Source organism: Rhea pennata, chromosome 16 (assembly GCF_028389875.1).
Source record: "Rhea pennata isolate bPtePen1 chromosome 16, bPtePen1.pri, whole genome shotgun sequence".
NCBI classification, from domain to species: domain Eukaryota; kingdom Metazoa; phylum Chordata; class Aves; order Rheiformes; family Rheidae; genus Rhea; species Rhea pennata.
Window position 1 is genome coordinate 1,559,792 of NC_084678.1, and position 27,927 is coordinate 1,587,718.

The following is a 27,927-nucleotide window of genomic DNA, read 5'->3' on the forward strand; positions in this document are numbered from 1 at the left end:
GCAATGCTAACACCTCACATTGCTGTATGCTCCTACTCCATTTCACCTCACCTGGCTTATTGACCCCACACCCTCAAAACAGCCTATCAGCTCTGAGCTCTTTGCCCCAGTAAGTCACATCTACTATGAGTTTCCCTTCTCTCCACATGCCCTTACCTCAGGACTCCTACTCATCTCCTCCAAACACCAACTTCACTTCTCCTCTCTCCCCAAAGGAAATGTCTACCCAGCCCCATCCATCCATAATTTACTGTATTTTGGCAAAACATTCTCTCTTGCTGGACTGTGCCATGGCAAATCCTGAGTCTCTGCAAAGCCCCGCAGCAAGAGGTGAGGGTGGGGCTTGGTGCTGCCCTGCTCTGGGTGCAGTAGCTGGCTCCCGGCCAGGGTCCAAAGGCCCCAGTGCCCTCGAGCCTCCCAGCAAGCTCCCTGACCTAGAGCCCATGACTACCTCTGCAGGGCCTGGCTCCTGCATCTCCGCCTTTTGCAAATCTTCAAGAAGCAAATGAGATTGGAGAGGGTTTGAGAATGGTCCATCATCCTCTACGTACTGTTCTGGGCTCCCCCTTGCTCCGGGGACCCCCTGCTGTGCCTCCCTCTGCACTTCCCACAAAAGTAGGGCCGGGATTCATCTTAAGGGAATTTTCAACACTGTCTCAAGACAGAGACGCCGCTGCCATGAGGAAGGATCACTTTGCAGCCACTGCCTTCCAGTTCATCAGATCCCAGAACTGACCTAAGCCGCCACCCAAGGGTGGCTGGCTGGGAAACACCCAGAGATTCACAACAAGCACCGCCTGGCCTGGCCTGCCCTCTGCTCTCACCTGCCCCAGATGCCCTACAGCACTGCCCTTGCTCTCCCCACTCCTTTCTTGCCATGATCAGCTTGCTCTCAGCATGCGTCGCACCCCTACTGATGGCAATAGCTCTGTGCCATGCTCTGCTGTGCACAACGCCAGGTAGATGAGCGTCGGCTGGGGTGCCTCAGCTGCTCACCATGAGCAGGGTCAAGCAAGAATATGAGCTGGGAACAGCCAGCAGTAACTCTGCAGGACGTGGGCCGCGTTTCCAAGGACACATGGCTCTGCAGCCCGCCATGCATCCCTCTGTGGGGGCCACGAGGACCAGTCCTCACACAAGTCCAAGCCCCGATCATAAATGCAGGCACTACTGACAACCCAGTTGTTCCTAGAAGAGCTCCTGAACTAACAGGAAGAACCAGAGCTGCAACATTTGGAAAGCTTTTAAATGAACATTTTCAACACTCACCCACATACCCTCCTACCCCTTAGCTCTACCAGTAGCTAGTTTGGTGGCGCAGTGAGATTTGCAAAGAAACATGTTAAGGATAAGCAGGATAGAGTCACTTCTGGATCAGAAGGCAGCCGTAGTCAGTTCCTTGGCCTGGCTACCTACCTACCTGACAGGGCAATCATGGAAGCATCACACAGGAGTGATTTTGACTTAGTACAGCTGCTGGAGGCAAAGGACAAATCTGCACTGCTAAGAGGTTCACCAGACAAATGGAAGGTGATGAATATAGTGACCGTCCTGACCAGACTGTCTCTGTCCTCTGCCAGTCACAAGCAGCACCCACATCTGGGCTAGCATTAACCAGCTGTTGGGTTCTGGTCATTCTTCAAGGGTCACAGAGGGAAAAGTGTCTCAGGTCTGCAGCCTGAGTTGTAGACAGGACCTCATGCCTCAAGAGAACCTATCTACTGCAACTAGAAAATAACTCCAATATTTGCTCTTAAAGATGGTTCTGGATCCCATATAATATGAGCTATGTGCTGAGATTATTCCCTTTCTCTGAACAGTAACTTTACCTCTTCAGTCAGTTCTGCACGCAGCTAAACACCTGGTTTAGCAGAGGCTGCTTGGGGTGGCACACCCACCTCCGTCAGGCACGGCACGATCCGACTCGTTTCCGTAAGCAGGCTCAGCACGCCGCTTTATCACTTTGCATCACTAGGTTCAGCCAGTGCCAGACTCTCCGGCACTCACCACGTTGTTCAATTACTTTGCAGGTTTAGTTTATCTAAAGCGTTCAGGATAATCAGCATCATGGCTCTGATTACAGGAAGAGATTCAAAGATCTGGAAGCCTTGCCCTGATTTTACCTTCATGACTGTGCGCTTGGCAGCTCGTGCATTCCTCAGGAGAGTGTTTCGAAAATCTGTTGGATCTCCTGTCTCTCCATCCAACAGGGGTAGCAGCTTTTCTCTCCTCCCCTCTGGTACAGGTTACTCAGTATGAAACCACTCATCAAAATGAAAACTAACCGGCTAGAACTGTTCTGCTAATGACATTTTTCCACCTTCCTCAAGACTCTCTATGTCTTCCCTTCTGCAATATTAGACCAGCAGCAGTACAAGTCTGGGCTCTGTCATCTCCTTCTTCAGCTCCGAGCAGCTCCTGTCCAGTTAGGAAACATGAGCCTCTCCCTGCCTCCCAGGGAGGCAAGCAGCACCATTTCCTGCAACCGAGCCTCTGAAAAACGGCTGCGTATCAGCGCTGCCTCTGATTCACGCTGACACGGCAGCACTGGGCACGTTCCGATCTGTTCCTGCACAGGTATCAGAGCTGGGAGCGCTGGAAGGGAGTCATCTGCACCCAACGAGAGCAGCCTGACCTTAGGAGTTGGTCTCACACTCCAGCAATAAGCACGCTGCCGGACAAGCGTGATGTTTAGATTTTAAGGGTCTTTTAGAACGGGGATTGCGACAAACTCCCCCCTCCCAAACCCGTAAAAAAAAAAAAAAAAGCAAAGCTCAGAACTTGGCCCAACACACCTTCAGCATATTAATGAGGAACTTGATTAGAAAGAAAGGCGTTTCTGCACAAACGGTCTCCCCCAAAAGGAAGCGCTTCCTACCTGAGACACGACGGTAGTCAGACTGTGACAGACACCCTGAAACGTGACAGTTCTTCACTGTCCAAAGTCCCTTAAGCAGAGTCCAAAGAAGCCGTCCTGCTTCTCCGTGCCCAGGAGGAGCGCATGGGGTGGAGCCTCTGCTCCACAGCGCTGCACAGCTGAGCAGCAAGGCAGTGTGCCCGGGGGAACCCATCTCCCTATCAGAGCTGCTCAACCGGTACGGAAAGGCAGGAGCACAATACTTGTGATTTAGCAGAGCAACAGGGCTGCAAATCAGCCACTGCTAGACGCAGGACTCTGCCTGCCGTGCTGCAGCAGTGCTGGGCCCTGGCTCTGCTCAGCAGCTCTCTGTTTCTTGGACGTCCTGGAACCTGCCTGAAGGAAAGCTGAACTAGTTGAACAGATCGTTGCAGTAAAGTGAATGACAAGTACTTCTGTTTTCATCGTGAGCAACAAACCTGTCCACAGCAGGCTTTTGGCACCCAGAAGTCTGCACTCAGCCAAGTAAGGCTGCCAGAGAAACAGGCAACGTTGTCTCTTCCTGACTCAGGAATCCCTCCTTCTGATTGAAGGGCAAATTTCACTAATGGCACCATTGAAGCATCCAACCCATATGCCAAGGCAAAGAAGGACTCCACATTTGGGCAGTATTGCTGCTGTGTCTACAGTCCCAACAACCAAAGATAACAGAGTTGGGCGAGCTGAGGACCTGCGGGGGGGGGGGGAGGCACTTCCAATAACTGAAGGAGGATTTTGTGCACAAAACCTAACTTCACTGAATTCTGTGATCTGTCTGTACATAATTGAGCTATTAATCATATTCAAAATAAAAGGGGCTGGGCTGACTAGAGAAGTCACAAGCCCTATCTGTAGAACTAGATAAAATGGTTTGGAGAAGAACCAGCACAGCCCCTGCCAAGTTTTGCTGTTCCTGCCCACATTCCAGCAACCTGGCCTGGCATAGAGGAATTAGAAGGAGAAAAGAAAATTGAGGGCAGGAAGAGCAGTAAACCATCTGCAGACTACTGCTAAACAACCCACTGCCAGTACAGGCCAACTACCCAGCTTTACACCCACATCAGGGTCGGACACTTTCCCAAGAGCAGTCTAGCTCTCAGCACACAGACGGAGTCTACCCTCTAACTTCTCCATGAAAACTATTTATTTCATGAGTGTTCCAGATCAGTTTGCTATCAAACCTGTGGTATTGACAGAGCCCAGTATTGCTTATGCTGCTCTCACTTACATCATCATTGATAGAGAACGACTTCAGAGGGCCCTATTGCGTTACGCACATGCAGGCCAGCTCAGGGTGGCTAGAAAGGTGAATGGCATCAGAACGGGGAGATGAGCAAGCCTGCTGGGCCACCACTCCTTCTCTGGCTTGCTGCAGTTGCGTTTCAGGACATTAGAACTGGTTCAGATAGCTAAGGCTTTCCCAGGGGTTCCTCCCTCTGAGATCCTCCCTTAGTGTCTACTGAGTGACTATCTTCAGCAGTAGCATTCCCAGGACGCCTCTCTCCCATCTGCATACCCACAGCCTTGCTGCCTCCCCTCAACCAACATCCATCCCTCCTTTCAGTTCCTGGTTGGCTGGACACCAGCTATAATAGTGATACTTAAAGATGCAAGACTTTATATAGCCCATGTCCATAGTTAACTTGCGTAATGCGGCCCTGAGATACAACATGGTTCTGCTAGCGAAGTCAAATGCTTACCTGAAGCTTCCCAGCCTTTGGGCTTGTGACTGCTAAGCAAGAGATGAGCATCAGAGGCAGAGCAGCACTTTCTGCAGAACTTCATACCAGACAAACACAGGATATCAAGAGACCAGAATAAGTAGGCACTGGCAGGAGATGACCTTGCACTCTAAGCTCCACACTCATTCAGGATAGGGACAGGGTGACCAGGGATTGGTAGGCACCCAAGATCAGGTAAGGCAGGTAATGGTTGTGGAGCAGAGAGTACCACAGGAAGGCAAAGCCAAGAACCCAAGGCCTGTTAGCACACTAGCACACAAATTGTCCAGCCAGGAGATCCAGGCAGAGCCTAAAACAAATACAGGAACAAGGGAAATCTTACCTTCTACACAGGGCATTCAGAAGAAGCACATTGAGTCACCATGCTCAACTGCAGCATTGCCCAATCCTTGGCAGAAATTACTGTTTGTTTACTCTTACTAGAATACAAAACATCCCCTGAAAATAGGGATGATGAAGGAACAAAGACGTGGATCCTGTGGCCAAGTAAGAGGGTATGTGGGAGGTACCAGAAAAGCAGCACCTTGCAAGGTAGAGATCTGTGACATAGACTTTGGTGATGTCCAGAACCACAACCTGTCATCATATCCCTAGAGAGCCTGCAGGTCAGCTTAGGGACAACCCCAACGAGAAGGAGCAGTCCTTGTCTGAAAAGATTACTGGAGCAGAGACTTCTTGCAGGAACAAGCTTTGTGCATTGACACTCTCTAAATAGATGGCTTTTTCCTGCACATCCCCCTCCTTCCGCAAAGCTAAAGGCACCAGACAGTTCCTTGCCTCTTCAGACCTCACATTGCACAGGGGCCAGGGCTCTTCTCTTAGTTTCCTTGCTTGCCTGGGAGCTTTTGATTTTCAGGGTTTGAGAAATTATGTTTACAACTGATTTCTCTACTCCTCTCCCTGTGTCTCTTAAGCAATAGCCACCGCCCCAGGACACACTATCCAGTCCATCAAACCCAGGCCCAGCTCCATCTGGAGCGAGTAGGGGAACATGCTCCTTTCCCACAGAAGCAGGTCCTGCAGAGAGCAAAGCCAGCAGGCTGCAGGAGTGGAGAAATACTTCCCTTGTACCCCACTGATAGGCTCACAACCGGGGTAGACATTCCTGGATGAAAACTTCAAGGAGAGGGTATTGCACCAAGGAACAAGCTAAGCTTTGTATTTCTGGGCTGACATGGGACCCAGGCATATTCCTCATGTCATACCAGTGCCCTTGCATGGCTCCCACAAGGAATTTAGCAGGGTCTTGCAGGGGTGGAGCAGGCGGCTGGGCTGCGCTGCGCTGCTCCTGCATCACCAAGGGCAGAGGGAGCAGAGGCTCCAGCCAGATGGCAGCCAGCTCCACTCCCACTTGACCAGGAGCTTTAAAAGTGAACGTGACAGAGAAGTGAAAGCCCTAAATGACTGCTGTATCCGCATTAGTCAGAGTCCTGTCTCAGATACAATGTGCTTTCTCTTTGGGTTCCTCAGCAATTGGAGATCTGTGCTTAGAGGCACCAATGCAAAGAGGAAATGTTCCTTTCAGAAAAGCCTTGTCCATACCGATGAACGTTATCCTGCTACCACGTCTAGATACAATTTCCCCTCCAGGCCATTCCAGGATGCTGAAAAGACCAAGTAGAGAACATGGCCTCCTTGACTTCCCAATGTTGAGAGAGGTTCAGTCTCTTCCTTCTGAGCCATTAAAGGCCTGACAGAAAGGGAAGATAACAGTGGACAGACATCCTAAAGCAGCCTCTCAGCTGCACTCTTAACCTGCCAGCAGCAGAGACTCAGAGGTCCCTTGAGATAGTTCCTTCTAGGAATGCTTTCAAGTAGCTCCAATATAAACACTGCAGCGCAGCACTGGCTTTCCCAGCCCGCACCCAACTCCAGCAGTCCCAGCAAATCTGGCAGCTTTTAACAAACTCTAGTTAACTGTTCCTGAGCTCTCCATTGTTCGCTATTCCTTCCCAGAAACCTGGAAGAAAGGCCCCGCACCTTAGCTCTGCCCTTTCTAGCAGTCACTTTTCTGGTGTTTTAGCAGAGCCAAATAAACAGGGATGTTTGTATTTAAATGGCACTGCTGCTGCTGCTGCCTCTTGTGTCCACACTGGATGTGGTGACAGAGATGGCCCCAGCTCCTGTAGGCAACCCACCCAAACGTAGGTCTACCCAGCCTTGAGAACAGCATCAAAGACATCTGCTTGACATCAAAGACAACATGCTGTGTGTTTGGAGATCCTGCTCCACAAGGCTGGTGGCATAAATGTAAAAGGAGATCGGTCTATACTAGAAATCCTGGCAGTGTTTCTTGTCCGATCATAAGGAACTTAATGTTGGCATTACTTAAGCCTGAAGCTGAGAGGTAGACCAGACTCGGACAGAAGCAGGCAGCTACCCTCACAGCCTTCAAGGGCTTCATTCACCTCTGTGTCATGCAGACTCTCTAACTCTCCTTCAGCACACCTTCCTGGCATGGAAAAATCAAGCCCTGCCTTTCTCCGCTGCTGCAGAAGACCTTTTTCCCTCGTAGTCCATGATGCTGAACCATTCAGGCCTGAGCAATGAAGAAGGTGGCTTAGCAGGGGGCAGACAGCATCATGTTATCTGCTGTCCTGTAGGAATGTGACATTCCTGGGGATGGTGATTTTCTACCTGGAAGATTTTGAGATGAATCATTATTCCAAGAGGAATTTCAGAAACCCCTCTGAAACATGTCTTCTGGCATTCAGAGAACCTCAGGAAGTTGAGGAAAACATCCTGCCTGTGAGGACAGTGAGTTTGTGAAAGCCAGAGACCACTCTGATCCTTGAATTCTGAAACGCACAAATACAAACCCAGGGCTTCTCTGACAGCTGGAGCCACAAAGATCCTGCCACACCACCACGGCAGAGCTGATGGCAAAGCCACCAAGCAGGGACCTACACAAGCCATCAGCAGCGGAACAGGGAAGTCAATCCTGCTCCATTGGGGTGAGATGCCACCAGGGTTGTATTAGTGCTAGCGGGCTCCTGTGGAGTTAGCAGAAAAGGCCCTCTTCTAATCCTGGTGGGACCTTCCTCCTCAGAAAGCTGCTTTTCTCAGGCCTTCTCATCTGCCATGCCAAACTCCGAACTCTGGCAAATGCCCAGCCCATCTAACACAACCACAATGGCAGGGGCTGCAGCAGAAGGAGGAGGCTCACAACAGACTTCCAAGAGGAAGTCTCCTCTTGGAAGGAGGCTTGCCTTCAGCCCCAGGCAAGCCTCATGCTGCCCAAGAGAACACAGCCACCATTTTCAGAGCTTGGATGAAGGAGACAACTATATAATGTTGGAGCGGAAAGGGAAGCAACAATTCAGTCACCTTCCCACTGCTCTCAAACTGTGTTCCCCAGCTCCCTCCTGGTATCAGAAGGGATTTCCCTCCTAATTTAGTTTCTCAGAAGCAGCTGTTTCTAATGCAGCACCTTTTTTCACGGCATAAAGAATCATTTTCCCACACTGACAACAGCATATGAAAGGGTAATTTGGCCCCCATTTCACATGGAGAGTCTGTCTACCTCTCTCCTGGGATTCAGAGTGTTTGGAAAGGGTCTGGGGCAGCCATAAGGCCAGTGTTACCCTGAACACAGCCAGGAAGACCTGTGGGTTGACAGGGGCACTGCTTGGTACCATAGCATCAGCATCCTCCTTCACCAGAAGGGCTGCTGGCTGCAGCTGGAGTGCCTGCTTTGGAGAGGAAGGAATTGGGCTGATGCTTGCCTGGGCAGCCCTGGGAAGAACAGCCAAAAATCTACAAGGGAACCAGAGTGCATGAATAAGCAGAACAGCTTCCCCAGGAGGCTCTGGGAAACGCAGCAGCGTCTCCCCCTGAGCAAACATTTCCTGTCTGAGGGTCAGCCTCCCAAACGCTGCACAGCAAAGAACCAGTCTCTAGAGAAGGCCACTCTGAGCTCATTTGCAATAGAGAGCAGAAAAAGCAACAGAGAGCAGCAAGGATGGAGAGGGAGAGGTCCTGACCAGCACGTAGGCTGAGAGAACAGAGAGGCAAGGACTGATTTTGCAGCATAAAGCAGGCCAGAGAGTGTCTTCACTCTGGTCAAGATTGTCGAGAGCACAGTTCAGCCATGCTGCAGAGGTTTAGTCAGCATCAAGACACTGCAGTAAGTGCAGCAGGTTCGACAGTGCTGGTAGAAGGTATGAGAGAGGAAGAGTGGGGGGAAAAATTGCTAAAAAGAAAAAAAAACAACCACAAAGTACTACTGAGTACTAAGTCCCTTCCCCCACTCCTCTGAGGCATGTGCTTGCAGGAGGCCCCTCTTGGGGATCCTGCTGGTCTCTTCTGGCCTTCCATCTATCATGAGATGACAAATATGAAGGGAAAAAATCCAAATCTTTGTATGGCTGTTAGAGACAAAAGCTAAATTGTCTTGAGTGCAGGTACCTATAAAGATGTCAAATGCAGCCCTCAACATATTTGCCTTCTGTTTACACAGCTGTATCTCTGCTTAGGGAAGAAAGACGACATGCTTATGTTTGTCTTTGGAGAAAAACACATGCAACAGAGCTGGCAAGTTTGGTGTGCTTTTGCTGTTATTTGACCAGACACCCTAGTAAAGATTTTAGACCCTACCTGGGGAGCAAGCGCTTTGGGCACAGCTTTTCACTCAGTATTTTATGAGCTAGTGAAAGGCAAGAAATCTCTCCTAGAATGTCACACTTGGATATGGAAACTCTTGTCAGTGCCACAAGCACAGCCAGCTACACCCTGCTTATAAACAGCAGTGACTAAAAGTAATAGATGTGCAGTGAAACAACCATGAACCTCCTGCTTGCAAGTAAACAGCTTCTGCAAGCAAATGCTTCTGGCCTGTTGTAGTGGAGATCTGGAACAGTAATGCAAGTCCAGGCAGCCCATGAGCTCCAAGATGAGCTGCCACTTGCAGTTTTCCCAGTGCTTGTCCCTCAGCAGAGTTTGCTTCAGGCCAAAAGTGCCCCTAAGTTGCTGCCACAGCTTCAGATGAGATGAGCTTCAGGATGAGAGCAACAGGAGGATTCCTTCCAATTTCCCTTGCTTATGGCAGGACTGATGGAGACGGCTGAGATGCTCTGGCTAGGGCCAGTCTGCCTGATAAAGAAAGATAAAGCAAGCTCCTGCCCTGCTTTGTATCGTTCCCCTTCCTCCTACATAACAGGGCCTGATCCTCCCTGTAGAGATAGCTGGTTTGCTGGCTGGACATGTCAGAGCTGGCAGGAACTATTCCTCTGCAGGAGCAAGGGCTCAGGGACACAGGCACGGCCACTTCCTGGAGGTCAGGTTCCCTCTCTGAGAGCCTGAGTCATAAATATTTTGGATCCCGCAGAGCTCGGGATATTTTATGCCCTGTTCAAGGCTCTTACGCTTCTTTGGAAGTGTGCAGTTTATCAATGCCCACACTCAGCTGCCCCAAAGACTCTGCTAATAATGTTGCAGTTAGATAACAAGGACAAGCTGGTCAGCCACGCTGCCCCAGCTCTTCAGCCAGCCAGACGTTTTGCAGAGGCCATTAGGGAGCTCAAGGCAGATCCAGTGTCCTGTGGAGGGGCTCATTTGTGGTCACCGGTTGGGACTGGAAGGGACTGGGCGCTGGGAGCTATAGCACATTTCTCACTCTAGAGATTCCTCCTAGTAGGGCAGAAATCGCTCTCAGGATGGGCTTGAAGCTCAAAGGGGCTGCTGGTGGAGCAGGATGCACTAGCAGCACCATTGGCACTAGGAAAGCTCTGGGCTCTTGTTGCTTTACTTTATACGCATCCAGTCAAGCAGCTCTTGCACGAAGGGACAAGCACCTTGCAGGGGGCAGTGGACAAGTGATAAACCTCACTTTACTGCTCTCTAGAGCAAATCTTTTCTCAGACTTGCCATCCTGCAAAGTTTTTGCCGTTCTGACTTTTTATGTTTTCAGCTCTACCACCCAGCACTGGCAGAGAGCATCATGCCCACGCAGAGATGACCTCGATCCAAAACACAAGCTGTTAAAAAATAGCCTGGCTTGCTGCACAACCTCTGCTCAAACGTCGCAAGAGGAAAACAGGGACAACGAGCACAGTCATGGGGGCCGGGAGAGCTGCCTTTGCTCCAAGTTCCGCTCTAGCCCTTGGGTGAATCACATCTCCTTAGTGTGACTTGGTTTTACTTTGCTGCGAAGCCTCCTGAGCCATTACACTACACTCGCCGCCAGGCTGATTAGGCGCCTTGCAGAGGAGTCGGGCAGAGCAAGGCACAGCCAGCTCTCGCGGGATGGCGCCCAGGCAAGGCACTAATGAGGCAGCACAGCCATGGGCAGCGAGGGAGCAGGAGACACTCGGGTGCTGTTGGTGGCAGAGCTCGGGGAGGGGATGCCTTTGTGCAGCTATTTTCACTTAAATCTGGCAAAGTTTCAAGAAGAGAAAAGCTCAATTGTTGTCAGACTGGTTTGAGCGTAAGAAAATCTCTCGGCCAAACAAAATAGCATCCAGTTATTGTTCTTTCACCGAACCATTGATGTGAGCAAGTAGCTGTGCCCAGGAGCTCTGTCCCCTCCAGTCCCCCATCCCACCCCGGCTGCAGCAGCAGGCGCAGGCAGGCAAGCAGCCCAGCAAGCAGGCAGGGAATGAGCCAGAGCGGTCAGGCCACCCATTAAAGATGAACCAAGAAGGCCAAAGCCCTCCCTACCTCCCAGTGTCCGGCCTCTTCTCCGCAGTGCAGTCCCCTTTGCCCTTCTCCATCTCCTGTAGCAGGGCCATCTGGACTGGGGTGTTCCTGCCGTCGCTGCTGGTGCTGCCCCTGTGCTGCCGACCCTGGCAGTCCGACCGGGAGCTCCGTTTCATGGCCTGGAGCTGTGCCAAGGGCACAATGTCGCAGCCTTGGGGCCGGTGCCACACCGTCTGCCGTGTGATGGCATTGTAGTAGTAGAAGCGGTTGTTGTTTTGGTCGAAGAGCTCCCACCACTGCTTCTGATCTGACTGGCGAACCTTCAAGTTGGGAGGGGGGTCCCAGCCACACTCGCCTGTTGTCAGGTTGACATACATCCGCTCCTGAGAGCGGGGCTCGATGATCTCCACCCAGTCCGAGCTGCAGCACGAACAAAAGTCATGTTAGTCTGGGCCAAAGGCCTGCGGCAACCTCAGTTTCTAGGAGGACTGCAGCAGTAGAGGAACAGGCAGCTGAGCTACATATCAAAGCATTACCCTGGGTTACTCAGTGATCTAACGAGCTCTGGGGAAAACGAAGGGAAGGTTTCAAGTTTGGGCCGACCCAAACCAGCAGCTCCTGGGCACAGAAAAGTGGAGATCTCCCTCTCCACCTTGAGCACCAGCCGTGCCATTCACTAGCCCGGCCCAAGCAGCATGGGGATATTCATTGATGCACTGACAAATTAAATGCATGGCTGGTGCCATCGGAGGAGCGCCAAGGCCCGGCCAGACACGCTCTGCAAGGAGGGACAAAGCAGGATCTGCTCCTTTTGGAGCAGATCCTGGGAAACCAAACCTTCAGCTCCAGAAAACCGGCCTGGCGGCTTACGCAAGATCTGCCAGCGGAGCCACACATGCACTCGCTCCCCGACAGGCCGCAGCTGAACCAGGAATCCTCTCCTCGCGCATGCCACAGCCGACATGAGAGCTGTGCCCGGGAGGGCAGCACTCGGCCGAGCCGCCGCCAGGGCTGGCTGCGGCTGGGCCAGTGCTCAGCACCGCCGCATGTCCAGCCACATGACCAACTCTCCCCAGCCCAGCTCTTTGTGGAGCTCATGCAAACACGGAGGTTGGCAGGGACTCTGGGGTCCTCTGCTCTATCCACCCGCTCACACCTGCTTGCAAGTCACCTCCCCCAAAAATAAGCATGGGGCTCTTCTCAGCGGCTGAAGAGCTCACCAAAACATCAGTAACATGAGCAGCATGAGCGCTTCTGTGCGAGTGAAAGGATTATGAAGCACAGGAGAGCGTCCCCGAAAGCCTGGCCAGCTCTTCTGTGGTTCAAGGCCCGGCTGAAGTGAAAGCTGAAGCCTGCACAAGCCCAGGCCTCGGCAGCAGGGAAGGTACAAACCCAGGAACCAAAAGGGTCTGTGCAGAGCTCAGGCTCCAGTGGAAAAGACCGGACAAATCTCTCTCCATCTCAAGCTCTTCATTTCCCCACTTGGCAGCCATGCTGTCCTTAGGAGGGAAAGATGCAATCCAGAAATGCAAGTTGGGGGCAAGGAGGAAAGGAAATAGGAAAATAGGAAAAGACTCCAGTTGACCGGGCTGGTAGGTCGCTGCTGACTGTATCCTCAGGGCCGGGATGGAGGAGACAAAGTCCTTTGTGACCACCTTTGGGCATAGCATGAAGCTAAAGGACTTGTCAGCGCTAGCATCCACCCAGCCACATGGCCAGGCTGGTCAGCAAGACCACCCAGCCAAAAGCAATCCCAGTTCAGCTCCGGGCACATCGGCATGCTGGTTTTGTGGCAGCAGGTGTGCTGCGCTGCAGACTTCTGATCCATGGGGTTCCTAAGTCAGCCTTTCTCACGCTGAAAATGGTGCCCGGTACCATTTTAGGTTCTCCAGGGACAAGTAAGAGAGGACAGCACATAGTGAAGTGAAAAGCCTTTGAATTCTCAATTTTCAGTACAACACAGATGTTATTTATGTACCTCAAATACACTGCAAGCTTTTACACTAATCCATCTGCTCAGTCCTACAAGGACCAAAAAACATCTCCCTTTGCTCCCCGTGCCCTGTCTTTCCTTTCAGTTTGCCAGAGCCCAAACCATTTCTGCTGGCCCTAGCAGACAGAAGACAGCAGCTGACGGGACAGTGGTGCAGTCCCCCAGCAAGGTCTCCTTCCACGCAGACAGGGGAGGTAGATCACTGCCTGCCACCCGCCAGCTGCTCCAGCACGTAGCTCCAAAGGCCCTCCTCTCTGCACAACCAACAGCCCCGGCCCTCTGCCTTCCTCCTCTGGCAGGAAGGAGGCCCCTGTTCAATGCAAGTTATTTGTGTTATTAATAAAAGCCATATGAAAAGGAGGGGACGTGTCCAGGGCCCACCCATAAAATACTCTCCTGCCCAGTGCCTCAAGGACGCACGCAAGCTGCTCCCTCCCGCAACGCAGCAGAAGTTGAGGGCACGGCAGCAGAAGGCATTTCCGGAGGATAGGCAGGATAACAGAGATCCTGTTGCACCCTTCCCTGCTCTCGTGCGCACTGCTCTGCGCCGAGGATGTCACTGCTGCATGGGTGGCACAACCGGAGAGGGGGCAGCTGCTCCCCCACGGAGGACAACCCATGGCACTGCACGGCAGGGACCCGTCTGACCAAATCAAGAGCCCCCTGCATCTTCAGCTGCTCTGAAATGGCAGCCTTTACACCTGGTGCTCAGCCCTGTCTGGCACTAAAATATTTTTTGGCCAGCCATCGTGGTGGCCCTCAGCTTCTATCACTGCTTTTTAGAGACAGTCAGCATGTCTGCCCCCGCTTCCTAAGGCTGGGAGGGGGCTTAAGTGCATATAACACTTCCCTGTTAAGAAAAGTGCTAGTATATATCCAATGGACCCCTGTAAAACAGCTTGCTCCTTCACTCCTAGAAGATGCAAAATTGACAGAAACAAAGTCAGTTTAACCCAAAATAAATCCACAGTGCCTATGAAAGATACGGTGCAATTTGCCCTGTCCCTGCCAATGCCCCTGCTGCACTACATTAGCATCCATGCCTCACAGAGGGCTGATCACAGTTGGCCTGGTCCAGGAGCTGATCCGGCTGAAACTCATTTTTTAGCTGGATAGGTTAGTTTTCAGGCAGATCCATTCCCAGACCAGGCTATCTCTACCCCGACAAAAAGGCTAGCACCAGCACAACAGGCAGCTGGGAGCAAGCCAGCCCTGCCTTTCAGCAGAAGGTTGATTTCTTCCAGGTTGACATCACTGTGCAACTGCTGCCTGAGCAGGTAAGGGCTCTACCAGGAGCTGATCCACCTCAGAAAATTGTGTGTCTAGAAAACATTTGTTTCTTGTTAAAACTGGAGCAGTTCTCCTATTTGATGTAAGGTGCAACATAGAGCCAGCTGCACCAGCACCAGATACCATGGCTCAGGGATGGGAATCCCCATGCTAACCTGGTATTTCCAAACAATTGTAATGTCAAACTATAGTCACAGGAGAAGGAACAAATCAGTAAATTGTTCCTGCTTTAAAGGCCACTGTAAATTGCAAAGAGAAAGCACCTATAAATAAAGGAGTAACACGAGGGCAGCAGAAACAGAGCACAGCAGTGTTGGAAGGAGCGTGGGAGAAGAGCACATCCCAAGAGGCAGAGCAGCAAAGTCCAGTCAGGATAAGGTACTGGGAAAGAGGGTCTGATGCACAGTTAAGAGGGTACAAATGTGGCAGGGACGTCTGGGAGCACTGGAAATCTTCACAAGAGCAAAGGCAGTCAACTGGAAAAGAGACACAAGGGTAGAATGGACTGAAAAGGGGAACCCACTCTGGGCAGTACATGTGGCAGCTTCTGGTGGAGAGAGGCTGCTTCCAGTACTGGAAGGGATGAGATTTTAAAGGTTATCAAAGGTGGAGAGCATGGCACACTTCCCTTGAGAGGGGAAGAAAGAGGAAGGGAGGAGAGCAGGTGCTGAAAGGGCTAGAAGAGGAAAGCAGGCAAGACGTGACACACCACATACCGAGAGCAATACAGAGAAATGCATGCTTGTATGCAGTTTGGGAGAAAGAAGGGAGGAAGCTATGTAGTACTGACTTGGCAGAAAAAGCCTGCAAAGTGCCCAGTTGAGTGATCAGACTTTTTAACATTCAAGAACATAATGCTTTTGACCTGTTTTGCCAGCGACCGGGTTAACAAAAGTCAGCTCTGAAACGCCAACCAGCCCTACCAGCATTGTTATTCCTCAGGAGAGAGGAGAGGTCAGCTATTTTCTGTTAAGTGCAAGCTATTGAAATAACGAACTCTTCTCATGGCACTTGGCCACAACCAAGTGTATGTTGCTAACTATAGTTTTCCGTTTTAACAAGCTTACATTTATCTCTGTGTGCAAAGACACGTAAGTGGGTGACTTGGGTTTGCGACCTTTCTGCTCCCCTTAAAATTGAGAGTCCAAGGATTACTGAGCTACAGTTCAACAAGGGAAAAATCTGCACAGAGCACATTGAAATACCACAGAGTTTGGTACAATCACATTCACATGTAAAGAAAGAAAAGGAAAAGCAAGAAGCACATTCCTGGAGCAAGGCCAACACTGGGCTGCCACACAAATTTAGAACGTAATATCAGGAACTCTGGAAAGACGTGATAAACTCAGCATTTGAGAGAGATAAGCCCATAACTTGGACAAAAAAAAAATCAAACTCAGCTTAACGGAGAAAAAGAAGACGTGTCCCGGCTACAGTTTGAATAATACTTTTTCCTCAACCTCTCTGCTTCAAGTGCTAGATAAAGTAGAAGCTGTTGATTGTGCCTGATTCACAGCTTCCCGATTTCAATCCCCTCCCCTACAGGCAATGCTCTGCTGTAGGTTTTTGTATCGCACCTATAAGATCACTAAGATGATCTCAGTCTGTCTCTGTTTTCTTAGCACTGGATGTCTCTGGACACAGGTCCTTCCTTAAGGCCCATGGCTTGCAAACCTGGATCAAACTTTTGCCTTGGGGTGTTGCGGCTGCTTTTCCTCAGTCACACTTGCATCTTCAATTGCCCCATTGCAGACTGAGTGAGAGGGACAATCAGACTGCTATCTCATCTGAGCCGGAGAACTAATCAGAGCGCCTCACTCAAGTCACCAGAGTCTGAGACTTACTGGAGAGGAGGAATTTCAACAAAATCCCCACTTGCTCCCAAACCAAAAGCACATTCCCAGTGTGCAACCTCCTTTATTGTCTGAGATCTCAGAAGTTTCCTTTGTATCCTAAGTAAATATACAAATACTTTCCAAGGCTTGCAGCTCTTGTAAACAGGCCACAGCTCCAGCTGCTTGCTCTGGAACAGCCTGAACCTGACCAAGTGCAAAGGCATCTGCCTCGGGTGTGCTGATGTTCTGCAGCAGTTGTGGGAACTGCTTCATGCACGGAGGCCATAGGAAGACCTTAGTCCCTGACTGCTCCACTCCTGCCTTGCTACTCACACAACAGCACTACTGGGAATGCTCTAATACAGTGCTGGGGAGCTGCCAACCTTTCAAATGCCAGGTCCTGGCCAGAGCAAACCAAAGAAGCAGTGGCCACATGGTGAGTGCTTTGGCCAAATGAATGCTCCTTTCCTGTTCATCCCTAGGTCTACATCAGGACTTCTACAATGATGTAGAAGAGCATAAACTCCCTCTCTACAAAGAGTTCTTGGAAGATCCTGTTAGGCTTAAAAAGCAAATGGACTCACTCAATAGATCCCCACACAGCAGAAATACACTGTTCTTCAGGAACAGCCTTTCCCACCCATCCCAGAAGGGCTCAGAGTACCTTCCAGATCTGGCTGCATCCTCTGGCCTGGCTCAGACCTGCCCCCCACTAGGGCAAGTCAAACAAGGCTTTCTTCCTGCCATACGTAAAAAGTAGGAGAAAGTTTTGCTTTGGCTTTTTTTGTTGTTTGGGGGGGTGGAAGTGGAGAGGGAAGGGAACAGTAGCATTTCATGTGAGCAAACAGAAGTGCACTTACCTGAAGGCTTAGCTGGCCCCTTACAGGCTGGGACTTCGTTTTTAAAAGGTATTTTATAAATGGAGCGGATAAAAACTAAGGCTGCAGCTCCGTGTCGTGCCAACCTCCATGACAGATTTAATTTATATCTGTAGACTTTGTTCCTTCAAAAAACAAAGAGCTAAGGTTGGATCCCTCCTGGCTGCCACTCCTGCAGGGCCCCTAGTCAGCAAAGCTTAAGAATGAAAATATGAATAAAAATAATAAAATTTTTAAAAGGATATTTTACCCTGGAAGAGCACAGCACAGCTCCTACACCACAGCCCACGTGGCCAGATCCCACTACAGGACTGCAGAAGCATAACAGCTCAACAGCTTTGCAGGCAAAGATAACGCTATGAAATCACAAAGCTCTCAAAGGACTAGAACAGGCTTGTGTGGTCTGAAGCCTCTATGTTGTACATCTCATTCATCTGGGGAAGAAGCCGTCTGCTCCAAGGAAACAACCCAGTTTTGCCCAATGGCAAGCTCCTGAGGCAGCGTGCCTGAGCTGCACACGTTCCACTTGTGTTACACAGAGCCATCGCAGCACCTCTTGCCATAGGTACAAGAATGCAGTGCCTACAGCTTCAGACCAGCAGGATGTTGCCACCCACACATCTGCTTGAAGCCTTCTCTCAGCTTATTAGCCTCCTGTGCTGCTCAGCTTATTTAAGAGTACAAACTTGAGGAAACATTTATCTGGTGATGATATCTCCTGGTGACAGACCCTCAAGGGAAGCAGTGGGAACTTCGTGCTTTGGGACATTTTAAGCCAAACTATCAGGAAATCCCTTTGCCCTGCTGCAAGGAGAGGAGTCACAATTCTTTCTTCCTCTCATGTCCTGCTCTACCATTTCACTTTGACACACTGTAACTTCTGGTTGTCTTTGCTCCAAGCTCCTGCTCACCTCCTACCCCAACTTCTCTTATTTGGGATAAGCACAGGAGGGGGATGGCGCAGTAGCATGTCCTTCTTTGCCAAACGTGACTCCATATCAGGCGTGCTTTTGAAGACTGATGTCTTCAAAGACCGTCTGCAGCAAGCTCAAAGATGGTCACACAACAAAGAAAAGTACCTGGGAAACTAAGTTATTTCTTTCAGTAGACAGGCATCCAAACACAGTCAAATGTAAGGTCACATATTAGAATCAAGAACGACAGTTGTGCTCAAGGGACAGGTGACTCCTTCCTGAAAAGTAGGTGGCTGCAAAGAACTCCAGGAGCCATGGGCCAACATGATCCTTAGGAGCATGAAGGGAAGCATCAATATTATCTCTGTACCTTGCATGGACAAGGTGTTGCTACCAGCCCTGCTTCAAGTTAAAACAGAAACAGTGAAAACCAGTGGAAGGTTCACAAAAGGCCTGAACTATGATTCTGAAAAGTCACTGTTTCTTAGCATTTATTAATTGCGGCTCTTTGGGCCACAGGTAGCGCTGCCTCTCGCCATGAATGCAGGCGCATTGCATGCGACACATTGCCAGGCAAAGGCAGGAACATGTTGACAGCCACCTTACCATGCCCTTGCACAAAGAACTGCAGTTCTTTACCTCCAAGTCAGGGTTGCTCACATCTCAGCGAAGCCAGACGAGATTGTGGGGTCCAAAGCAGATCCCATCAAAGGTCAGGTAACTGAGGATGTGCTAATGCAGAGCCATTTAGGCGCCTAAGTGGTGTCCTCCGTGAAGACCAAGAATTAAGAGTCTGGCCATGAGAGAGACAGAGCATGAAATTTAACTCTCAGAAACCTATCACCTGGCCAGCCACACACCACAGGGCAGCTTAAGCCTGCTGCACAGAGCAGTCTGCTTCCTACGATCAGCCGGGCTTTTCCCTGGTACACACCTGCAAATGAAAGGACTTTAGACATCACCAATGCCCTTGGAAGTCTTGGGTGTCGCATTTGAGTTGCAACTTTTGTTCTCTCACAATATGGCTAAAGAATTGGGAAACTTAGCAACTTCCAGGGCTCCTCTGCACTAACGAATGGCTGCTGGCGATGGGTGCATACCCACTGATGTCCCAACGCAATCGTCAGCAGACTGCTTCATGGGGCTCAGCAATAGGCACGTGACAGCACATGTGCCCCGCTGCCCCATGCCGAGATGCCAGCCCAGAGAGAGAGGAAGCAGGAATGCTTTGTGCGACCTCTGGGAGATTAGCTGCAGCGAGGCTGCCCAAGTTTCAATATGACAGATACAGCTCCAGCAGTGGGGACAGGGATCTGATTTGTCCTAAAGAGACAGGGAATTCAGATCTCCTGCCCTCCAGCCCAAGTGCTTCGGTTGCTGCTAACAGAGCGGATGATGAGGGGCCCAGGAAAGGGAGCTGAAAGCAGCCTTACGGAGAACAAAGTGGCATTTACAGCTCCGAGCGCTCCAAAGAAAGGCCTGAGAAGCAAACCAGCGAGAGCTGAGCAGGCAGTGGGAAGTAGGTACCACCTCCAGCTACGCCAGGTGGGCAAATGAAGCCAGGCCGACCACACCCACCCCTGAGAGCCTAAGCAAACCATGGGGCAGACTCCCCTTAGCAAAAACCTTCTGAAGAGCTCAGCACAGCTGCCGACCAATAAAGCACAAGCCCTGGATGGCTCTAAGTTGCCCAGACTTGCACATCAAAGCCAGGGCAAAGTTGTAAAACTAATCCGTATTGTGGAGCTGCAGAGGGCCCCCAAGAAGGTCTCTGAACACCAGCTCTGTGTGGTGAATCCTTCCAGCTGACTCAGTCAATTTATTCTTTACTCACCGTCTCCCTTCTCTCAGCCAAGCCCAGCAAAGCTGTAATTTAAATCTAAAAAAGAAAAAAACTCTACACATACACACATATATATGTATATATAGACTTATTTTGAATACACATGCATCCTTCTAGCAAAAATTATAGAGGAACTAAAATAAATATGTCAGCCTGCTCGTAAAAGACTCTCTTGCTTCCGAAAATAAGCATTGTGCAAACAAATCAACCTCTGCTTAGCAGGAGACAGACCAGACTGTGAAAATATAGAACAAATGGCTGTAATTGCTCAAAGCCTTACCACGTATGCTCAGCTTCAGCAGGCACTCCGAAAGCAACATCCACCAAGCCACAGCAGGTCTCACACCAGTAACAGTTACAAAGGTAAAAAAGCCCAGCACCCAGGTTTTGGTGGGCTGGAGGTAAGAAACATGTTTTCCCTGGGAAAGGTCCTACCACACAAGGCTTGTCATTACTTTGGAGCTTTTAATTCAAAAAAAAAGGGGAGGGGATATTTTCTAAGATGGCTGCTCAAAACCATTTACTTGAGCCACTTCTGAGCCCTTGCAACTGGCTCCAAACAACTGGCCTTGTGCTGCCGAACATGGCTTCACCCAAAGGAGGCCAGCTGAGAAACCCACCAAGGTCTTGCACTTGCTCAGCCCTAGCTGGTTCTTGTGCCTCCCAGCCCCCGCTCACACTAGTGTTCACACGTTTCCCTCCAGCGCTTGCATGGCCACCAGAGACTTGTGCCGCAGTGCTGCACTCTTGCTCGCTGCACAGCCTGGCTGCAGCACTTGTCCGCAGCCGATGGTGAGTGCTGGACTGACGCTCCACCGCAATGGGGCAGGTCTGAGCAGAGGTGCATTGCAGAGAGGTCTCGGTAGCTCAAAGCCAAAATCAACAGCAGATTCCTCCAAGATCCGCTTGGAAAGGTAAGAAAGAGAGAAAGAAATAAGAAAGAGGCACCTTTGGGACACAGCCAGGATTTCCTGGAGTCTCCGCACGAGGACCAGGGGGAGGACAAAGGAGAATCCTCCCAGTGGGACAGCAGACACCAAAGCCCAGAACAGGGGCATAGGTATAAGGTACTACAGACTGACACCAGCACCTAAATCACAAGGGGGCACAACTCAGAGCACTTTATCTCACAGGGAAAATGAAGGGTAGCACAAAACTCTTACCAGCACCAGCCTTCCTGCTCACAGTCCATGCACATAGTGCCATGCACCATGCACTAGAATTGCACAGGCCAACAGCCAGCTCAGCCCAGCACTGGACTCTACTGATGCTTTCTCCCAACTTAACAGACCCCAAAATTGCCCCGGGGCAAACTTAGCGCTGCCAGGAGTTGCGCAGAGGAGACAGCATAGAGGGATACTCTCCCACTGAAAGATGGAAGGTCTTCAAGATGTGTTGCCTACATGCATCCCATCCTCCACGCCTCCTCTGCAGAGTCAATTTTCTCTCTCTAAGAGCATCCTCTGCTCTTAGTAAGTGTCCCTAAGCTAGCCTGGGACATGGATCCAGCTGAAAACCCTGTTCTGGGTAACTGTCCCTGATGACCCAGGAGCATTACATGACTAGGGAACAAAATTGCTCATGGAGCGTGAGCCCCAGGGCACAAGCCACAAGCAGATCAATGAGACAGGTTTTCTGGGGCATAGGATCCGCCCAGACAATGTCCGCCTCTCTAGCTACCACTACATCCTCTGGTTTTCCTCCCCCACAAAGGCTGGAGTTTTCATTTTGGACTCTAGAGCATGGCCAAAAGCCCCAACCTTCAAACAGCCTCCCTAAAGCTCTGCTTTGCCCCAGACGCAGCGGCACCTCCTAAGCTCAGCAAAAGCTACAGCAGAGTTGTTTTTCCTTTTAAGGGCTGAGCTTTTGAGAACGAGTTTCAGAAAAATGTACTGGCAGTTTTCATCCCCTCTCCCTCCTTCCAAAACGTGCTGCATGGATCCACAGCTCGATCCAAATTCCATCTGCTGGAGGGGAGGCAACTGCAGGGGACGCTTACTGCCAGCCAGGACGATTCCTGACCAGGGAAGTTTGCAGACTCTCGCATCCTGTATGGTAGCTGAAGCTCAGTTCTCCTGTCCTCCTGGCCTGTCTGCCTGCAGGCTACCCCACCGGTTTCACCCCAGGACACATCTTCAGGTCTGCTGAAGCGCATCAGTGAGTGTAAGTGCAATTGATGCCAGCAGACCTCCAGGGCACTGGCTTGCCCCTCTCTGTGCACAACTTCCTTGGAGGAAGCAGCAAGTACTCAGGAGAGGCACAGGCCTGCCCCAGCCAAGCAGAGGCCACCAACTGCTCCGCAAGGATGTGCCCAGCCACAGGCAATGGCCAGCTGCCCTCCTGCGGCATCAGCCAGGTTGTTTCCAGCTCTGGGCATGCAAATCTCCAGAACCAGGTACCCAATCAAGGTACCCATCAAGTTTTCTCCTTATATTTTCCTGGGTCACACCAAGCTAAGAGAGATCTTTCCAGATTGTCCAGCAGTTGGGCTTTATCTACATTAAGGTAGTGTGTTCTAGCACTTAAGGCTTTTACAGGAGCTCCATGTGTATTTTAGCTTTCATAGCATCTAAGAGCCTCCCAGTCTGAATATATTTAACCATACAACTAGAATGGGACTGTTCCTGTTTTGTCGAAGGGATTGACATACAGAGAAAGGAAGGGACAGAGCAGGAACCAGAACATAAGCCTCCCGCACTCCAAATTAACCCTTTTACCACTGGGCTACATTTAAACCCCTGCTAGCTACTAGAAGAACAAATACAGTTTGTTCTCGTTTCCATGGACCTCTAAGTCACATACACCTCTCATCAGCAACCTGAAGGAGTGTATAGCATACCTAAGTAGGGCTAAATTTCCTACCATGCATGCTCTAAGAAGGCTCAGCTTACCCGACTGTAACGTACAAGTGAAAATGAGCACTGGGGCCAACGGAAGCACACTAATACTGCTGCAGCTTCCAGGGAGTGAGGCACAGGAGCTGCACCTGCCAAAAAGAGGAAGGGCAAAACCCCTAGTTCCCTGGAGAAGCAACAGATCCTAAGTGTTCTCCCTCTGCCAAAACCAAGTAATATCACATAAATAATGCCCCTGCTATTTCAAGGCCATGGCAGCACTCACCACCCCTGCTGACATGCTAGGAATGACCAACAAAGGTCTCCATTAATCTAGTTTGCCACCCAGCTGCTTCAGGACTGAGGTTCACTCTTTACGGCCCAGTATGTCAGCAGTGGCGATTTCAGGGATTCCTCTGAGCATTACCAAGAAGGCCTTAGGGCAGCCGAGCATGCAGCGGGTAGCAGCTGCCTCCTCCGCCATGGGCGCAAACGGGAGAGCAGCCCAGGAATGGGCAGGCCCCACCATCAGAAGCTGCTCTGGAAAAGCTATCACCCAACACAAACCCAGCAACTGCTCTCACAATTTGGCATCAGGCCACATCACTCGAGCTGCGCGAAGAACAGGATTCAGCAGCCTTTAACTGCGCAACTGAGTTTCATCGGTTCTGTGCATGGAGCGATCGTCCCTGTGCTTAGTCTAACCATGCAAGGCATTGCATGGCCACACAAACATTTCAGTGCTACAGGCACTGCTATGGGGCATATAGTTTCCATACAGAAGGGGAAAAACACTGTTTGCACTATCTTCATGAAAGGAAACAGAAAACCTGTAGCAGCCATCAGGAGAGGCAACAACCAAGTGTAAGAGGTTTATTTAGGCTAGATGGGGAGACATTCATTTGCTCCCCAAGGTGACAATGAGCAACAAGATGAAAACATTTACAAAGGTTTCTGAATAACTGAGATTTGCAAAGGCTGGAGGAGACAGGGAGGACTAGAAAATAAACCTACAAAAAACAGAAAAGCGAAATCCAGCAGCAGGTCACTCGGGACCGAGCAGGTGCCCTAAAGAACATCCAGTGAAGGGAATTAAGAAGAACTCTTTAGACATCTACTGGGATCTAAAATAGCTTTACAGGATCATTAGAAAAAAAAAAGAGTTCCACTACTTCAATTTTTCTAAAGAAGGTGCAAGAGCTGGCAGAGGTGGGAGGCAGGCACAGACCAAGGTTATCATTAAAGGGTGGAGCACCTGCAATGCAGGCCTTTGCACACAAGCAGCCCAGTGTTACTTAGGGTGCCAGCTGTTTACACCATATAAACAGCCTGATCGCAAAGCATAAAGCTTTTTAAGTTCCAGAAGACGTTTGCAAAGCTACATATCTGAAGCAGCAACATTCCTAAATGCATAGTATTAGCAAAATAATAGCCCTCTGTCTCTTTGCATTTAAAGGGCTGCCAGTCATTTATTAGCTATAACACAGAGTCCCTTGAAAACTCATGCAAAACACTGACACAGTTTGCAAGGGACCTGGTTATTTCTCAGCTAGCAAAGTCCACAAGACACTGGTGGCTAAATATATAAAACAAAGATAACAGTGTTTCATCACAACTTTCTTAGGCTGTTCCATTCTTCAGCAAATCTCTCCAGCCACAGCTGTCTCTGCCTACTCTGCTGAAAAAACTAAGTAGGAACAAATGCAGAGCAGCTCTTGAGAGTATTAGCTGCCCAAGCTCGTTAAGCATGACTCAAGTTAACCGCTACAGTGCTGGGATGGCAGAGGAATTTGGCAATGAGTCAAAGGCAAGAGGAAACACAGGGTCCACAGAAGGGTAGCTCTCATCTGCTCCTCTTGCTGTTATCAGGAAACGCATCCCTACAGGACTCCATGTGGAGGAGCTGCTTCAGAGTCGTCATCATTTTCTCCAGTCCAAGCATATTAATTTCCTCTGGCAAGGAGGAAGTCATGGTAAGTAAATAGCTGGAAACCTCAGCCACAAAGTTCATAAACCCTTCATAAAACAATAAGCCAAAACCTCTCCTTCCATGAGAAATTAATTTCTTACATTCGTTTTGCCTAGAGAAAGCGCTGAACAGCAAGCACAGTGAACGTGCAAGTGTAACAACGCCCTAAGTGAGCTGGACATCATAGCATAAGGTCCCTCTCATGGCGTCGCTCACAGTCTTCTTCCTCCTTTATACTGTGCACATATCTTCAGCACGTATCCTGAAAGGCTGAAACCACCCAACATCTCTTAACTCACCTATTGACACAGGAATTAGAAGTTTAGGATCAAAAACACAACCCATGTTGGATTTCTTTTTCCATTGCTTTTAATCCTGATGCAATAAATCATGGGGGGGGGGAGCGGAATTCAAAAGAAAGGTGTGTTTAAATGCTGCTGAGAACAGAGATTCTTTTTCTGACTAAAGACCTCCAAAAATACTAAATTCTGGTTAGTATTATATTCCATGAGCCATATTTCAGCTTCCTCTTTGCACATTACATACTTGTGTTAGTAAGATCAGCGGTGACTGTAATAACACCTTTGAACTAAAAAAAGAAAAGAAAAGTTATGTATAGTTCTGCTCCTTGTCATTAGCAAGATCTAACTTGATTTTAATGAGAAACAAAGACTTTGTAGCTCTATCTTGCCTTAAAACACAGCTGCAGCCTTTTTAAAACTGAACATATCTCTGCAATCTCGCTTTTTGGAATAAAGCACACTTGTTTTTTAAGCTCAAAATCCGCATTTTCTCTCAGCGTGTTATAGAAGCAAAGGTAGAATAATCTTCCTGAGAGTCAGTGAGACTCTAGAGAATCTCATTGATTGGCTGAAATATTTGAGCCACCAAGTCAAAAGGCCATCAACTGTTTCTTGCAAATGTCCAGAAGAAATAGTTGGGGTTCGTTAGCTGCCTTTTCAACACGGCCCAGCAAGCAGAGCACTTCCTGAAGGATGAACTTCCACAGTGCACGGACCGGCGGTACAGTAATTGAAGACCTTTGCAGCACTTCCAATGGTATCGCATTAAACCGTCTCTTCTGAGGAACAGGTACAGCAGCAATAAAATAAAAAGGGATATTATCACTCCCTGCAGAGATCCATGTAGACATTACCAAATCATTTCTTGCATTTGACCAAGCTTTTGCACTGCTTATATTCATTTCTTCACCCTCTCCAGAGAGTAGAACAGAAAGATTCCACATTTTCACCGATAGTAAAGTCTTTCTCGCACACACTTTTAATGGTAGGCTATCAATCTAGCAGGGTGAGGAGACGACCATCTGGGAAAGGGCGGATGTCAGAGACAGTGACGTCAGGAGAAGTTCTACGACTTGGGACCTCCGGAAAGCAAGGAAAGCCGCAGTGCTCCGATAGAGCATACTCCTTGCAGCTCTCAAGTTTGTGAGGAAAGGAGGCAGGAGCCTTTTTCAAGTTAACAGCTGAACTTCTGCAGAAGAAAATTGAACTCCCTCAGGGAGAAGAGAACAGTGGGCTGGTTAAATTCATTCTTCTGGAGGGGTGAAACTGGGCAACTGCAGAGTGAACATATTTGTGTAAAATCAGAACCAGAGCTAGGAACGGACTCCTGAACCCAACGTGCACCCCCATCGTGTTACATGAAAGCTTCTTGGACTTGAGAACTGCCAGCACAAGCAAAAGCCCAGGTCTCACTTTTTCCACAGGTTCCAAACCAGGTACCAAAAGACCTGGCTCCAGTGAGTATTTCCAACATGTTTCCCACTCAAAGGCAATTCACATAGATATATAAATGCAGCTGGGAGAAAGAGGAATATATACCTGTAGGTTTTAAACAAAGTTAAATTCAACCACTTCCAAGAACAGTTGAATCGCCAATCTGAATCAAGAGGGTTTTTCCTGCCTAAATGACTGAAGGGGGAGGTAAAGAGATGCTACAGAACTCAACCCGGTTCAGACCATATTTAATTGGCAGCAGGTTCTCTTGTTGGCCAAGTCAGCCTGAAATAAACATTTCAGTTTCTGGGCATAACCAGGAGAGTATAAGTATGTCATCTGTTTGCCCTGACTTTAAGAGAAAAGACAGGAAAGAAAGAAAGGAAAAAAAAATCAGACTGAGCTTTCTTATAAATAGCACAACAGACACGGTCCAGCTCGGGAGGTAGCTGCAGAGCTGGCAAAGCTAGACAGGATCTCCACAACAACAACAAAAAAAAGTCAGGAAATCCCCAGTGTCACCTCTCCCCACAATTGATTTAAAATGAGCTTATCCCTCGCGCTTAGTACATGAGGAAGAAGAAACTTCCTGGCTTCAAGGGGAGAAAACACAGTTATTAATAGCGTCACAATGAGTAAGTATCAGAAGTTATGTTGCAGCCCTGGAAGATCTTGGCTGGATCTTGAGAAGATCTGTTGCCATGGCAGTAATTGCTATACATGGTAACAGTGAGCAGTGGTGTGAGAACAATTTACTTTTTGATTCGGTGCCCAAAACAAGTTGCTTTTGTTTTCTCTCACCAAAAAACTCAAGCATTTATTAGGTTGTGCTCAATCCAAAGCTGAACTTTTCACTTTCAACACTGTTAAGGAAGGCAACAACGGCAACGACAACGATGAAAAAACAAGTAAATCCGGAGAACTGCCAGGAGAGGTGTCAAAGGTGGCAGTGCTGTCTCGGTCCTTGGCTGCACAGGCAAGGGACTGGAGCAAAGATCTGGACAGCATTCAACTTTTTGATATCGGAATTGTCCTGCTTAGTCAGATGTCCATTTGGACAGTCCCCATCTGCCTCCAGTATCTGGTACTGGCCAATGAAAAAATAATAAGGCACAAAGAGAGGGGGGAAAAAAAGCTAAAAGAGCACTACATCCTTCTTCCAACAATTTGGAGCAAGGAGGCAGGATGATGACCTGAACCACACGTAACATTTAGCACGAAAGCCGATCACACACTGGTGTCGTGACGTTTTCATTCTGTTCTCCGCTCCGTCCTTAACTGTTCACACTGTCCTATCACCCTCCTCCACCACTACTGAACACTGAGCTGATACTTCCGTAGAAATGCCTATTCCCTTCCCC

At 49.5% G+C, this 27,927-nt stretch overlaps 1 protein-coding gene across 2 annotated transcripts in view; it reads right to left on the reverse strand.

Moving 5' to 3' along the window:
* The window catches only part of LOC134147650 (rho GTPase-activating protein 39-like), a 67,516-nt gene that overhangs the window by 24,679 nt on the left and 14,910 nt on the right, over window positions 1-27,927 (reverse strand). For both annotated transcript variants that reach the window (XM_062589014.1, XM_062589013.1), the window contains exon 2: window positions 11,296-11,694. In XM_062589014.1, coding sequence (XP_062444998.1) covers window positions 11,296-11,694 — 399 coding nt within the window. The remainder of the gene's footprint in view (window positions 1-11,295; window positions 11,695-27,927) is intronic.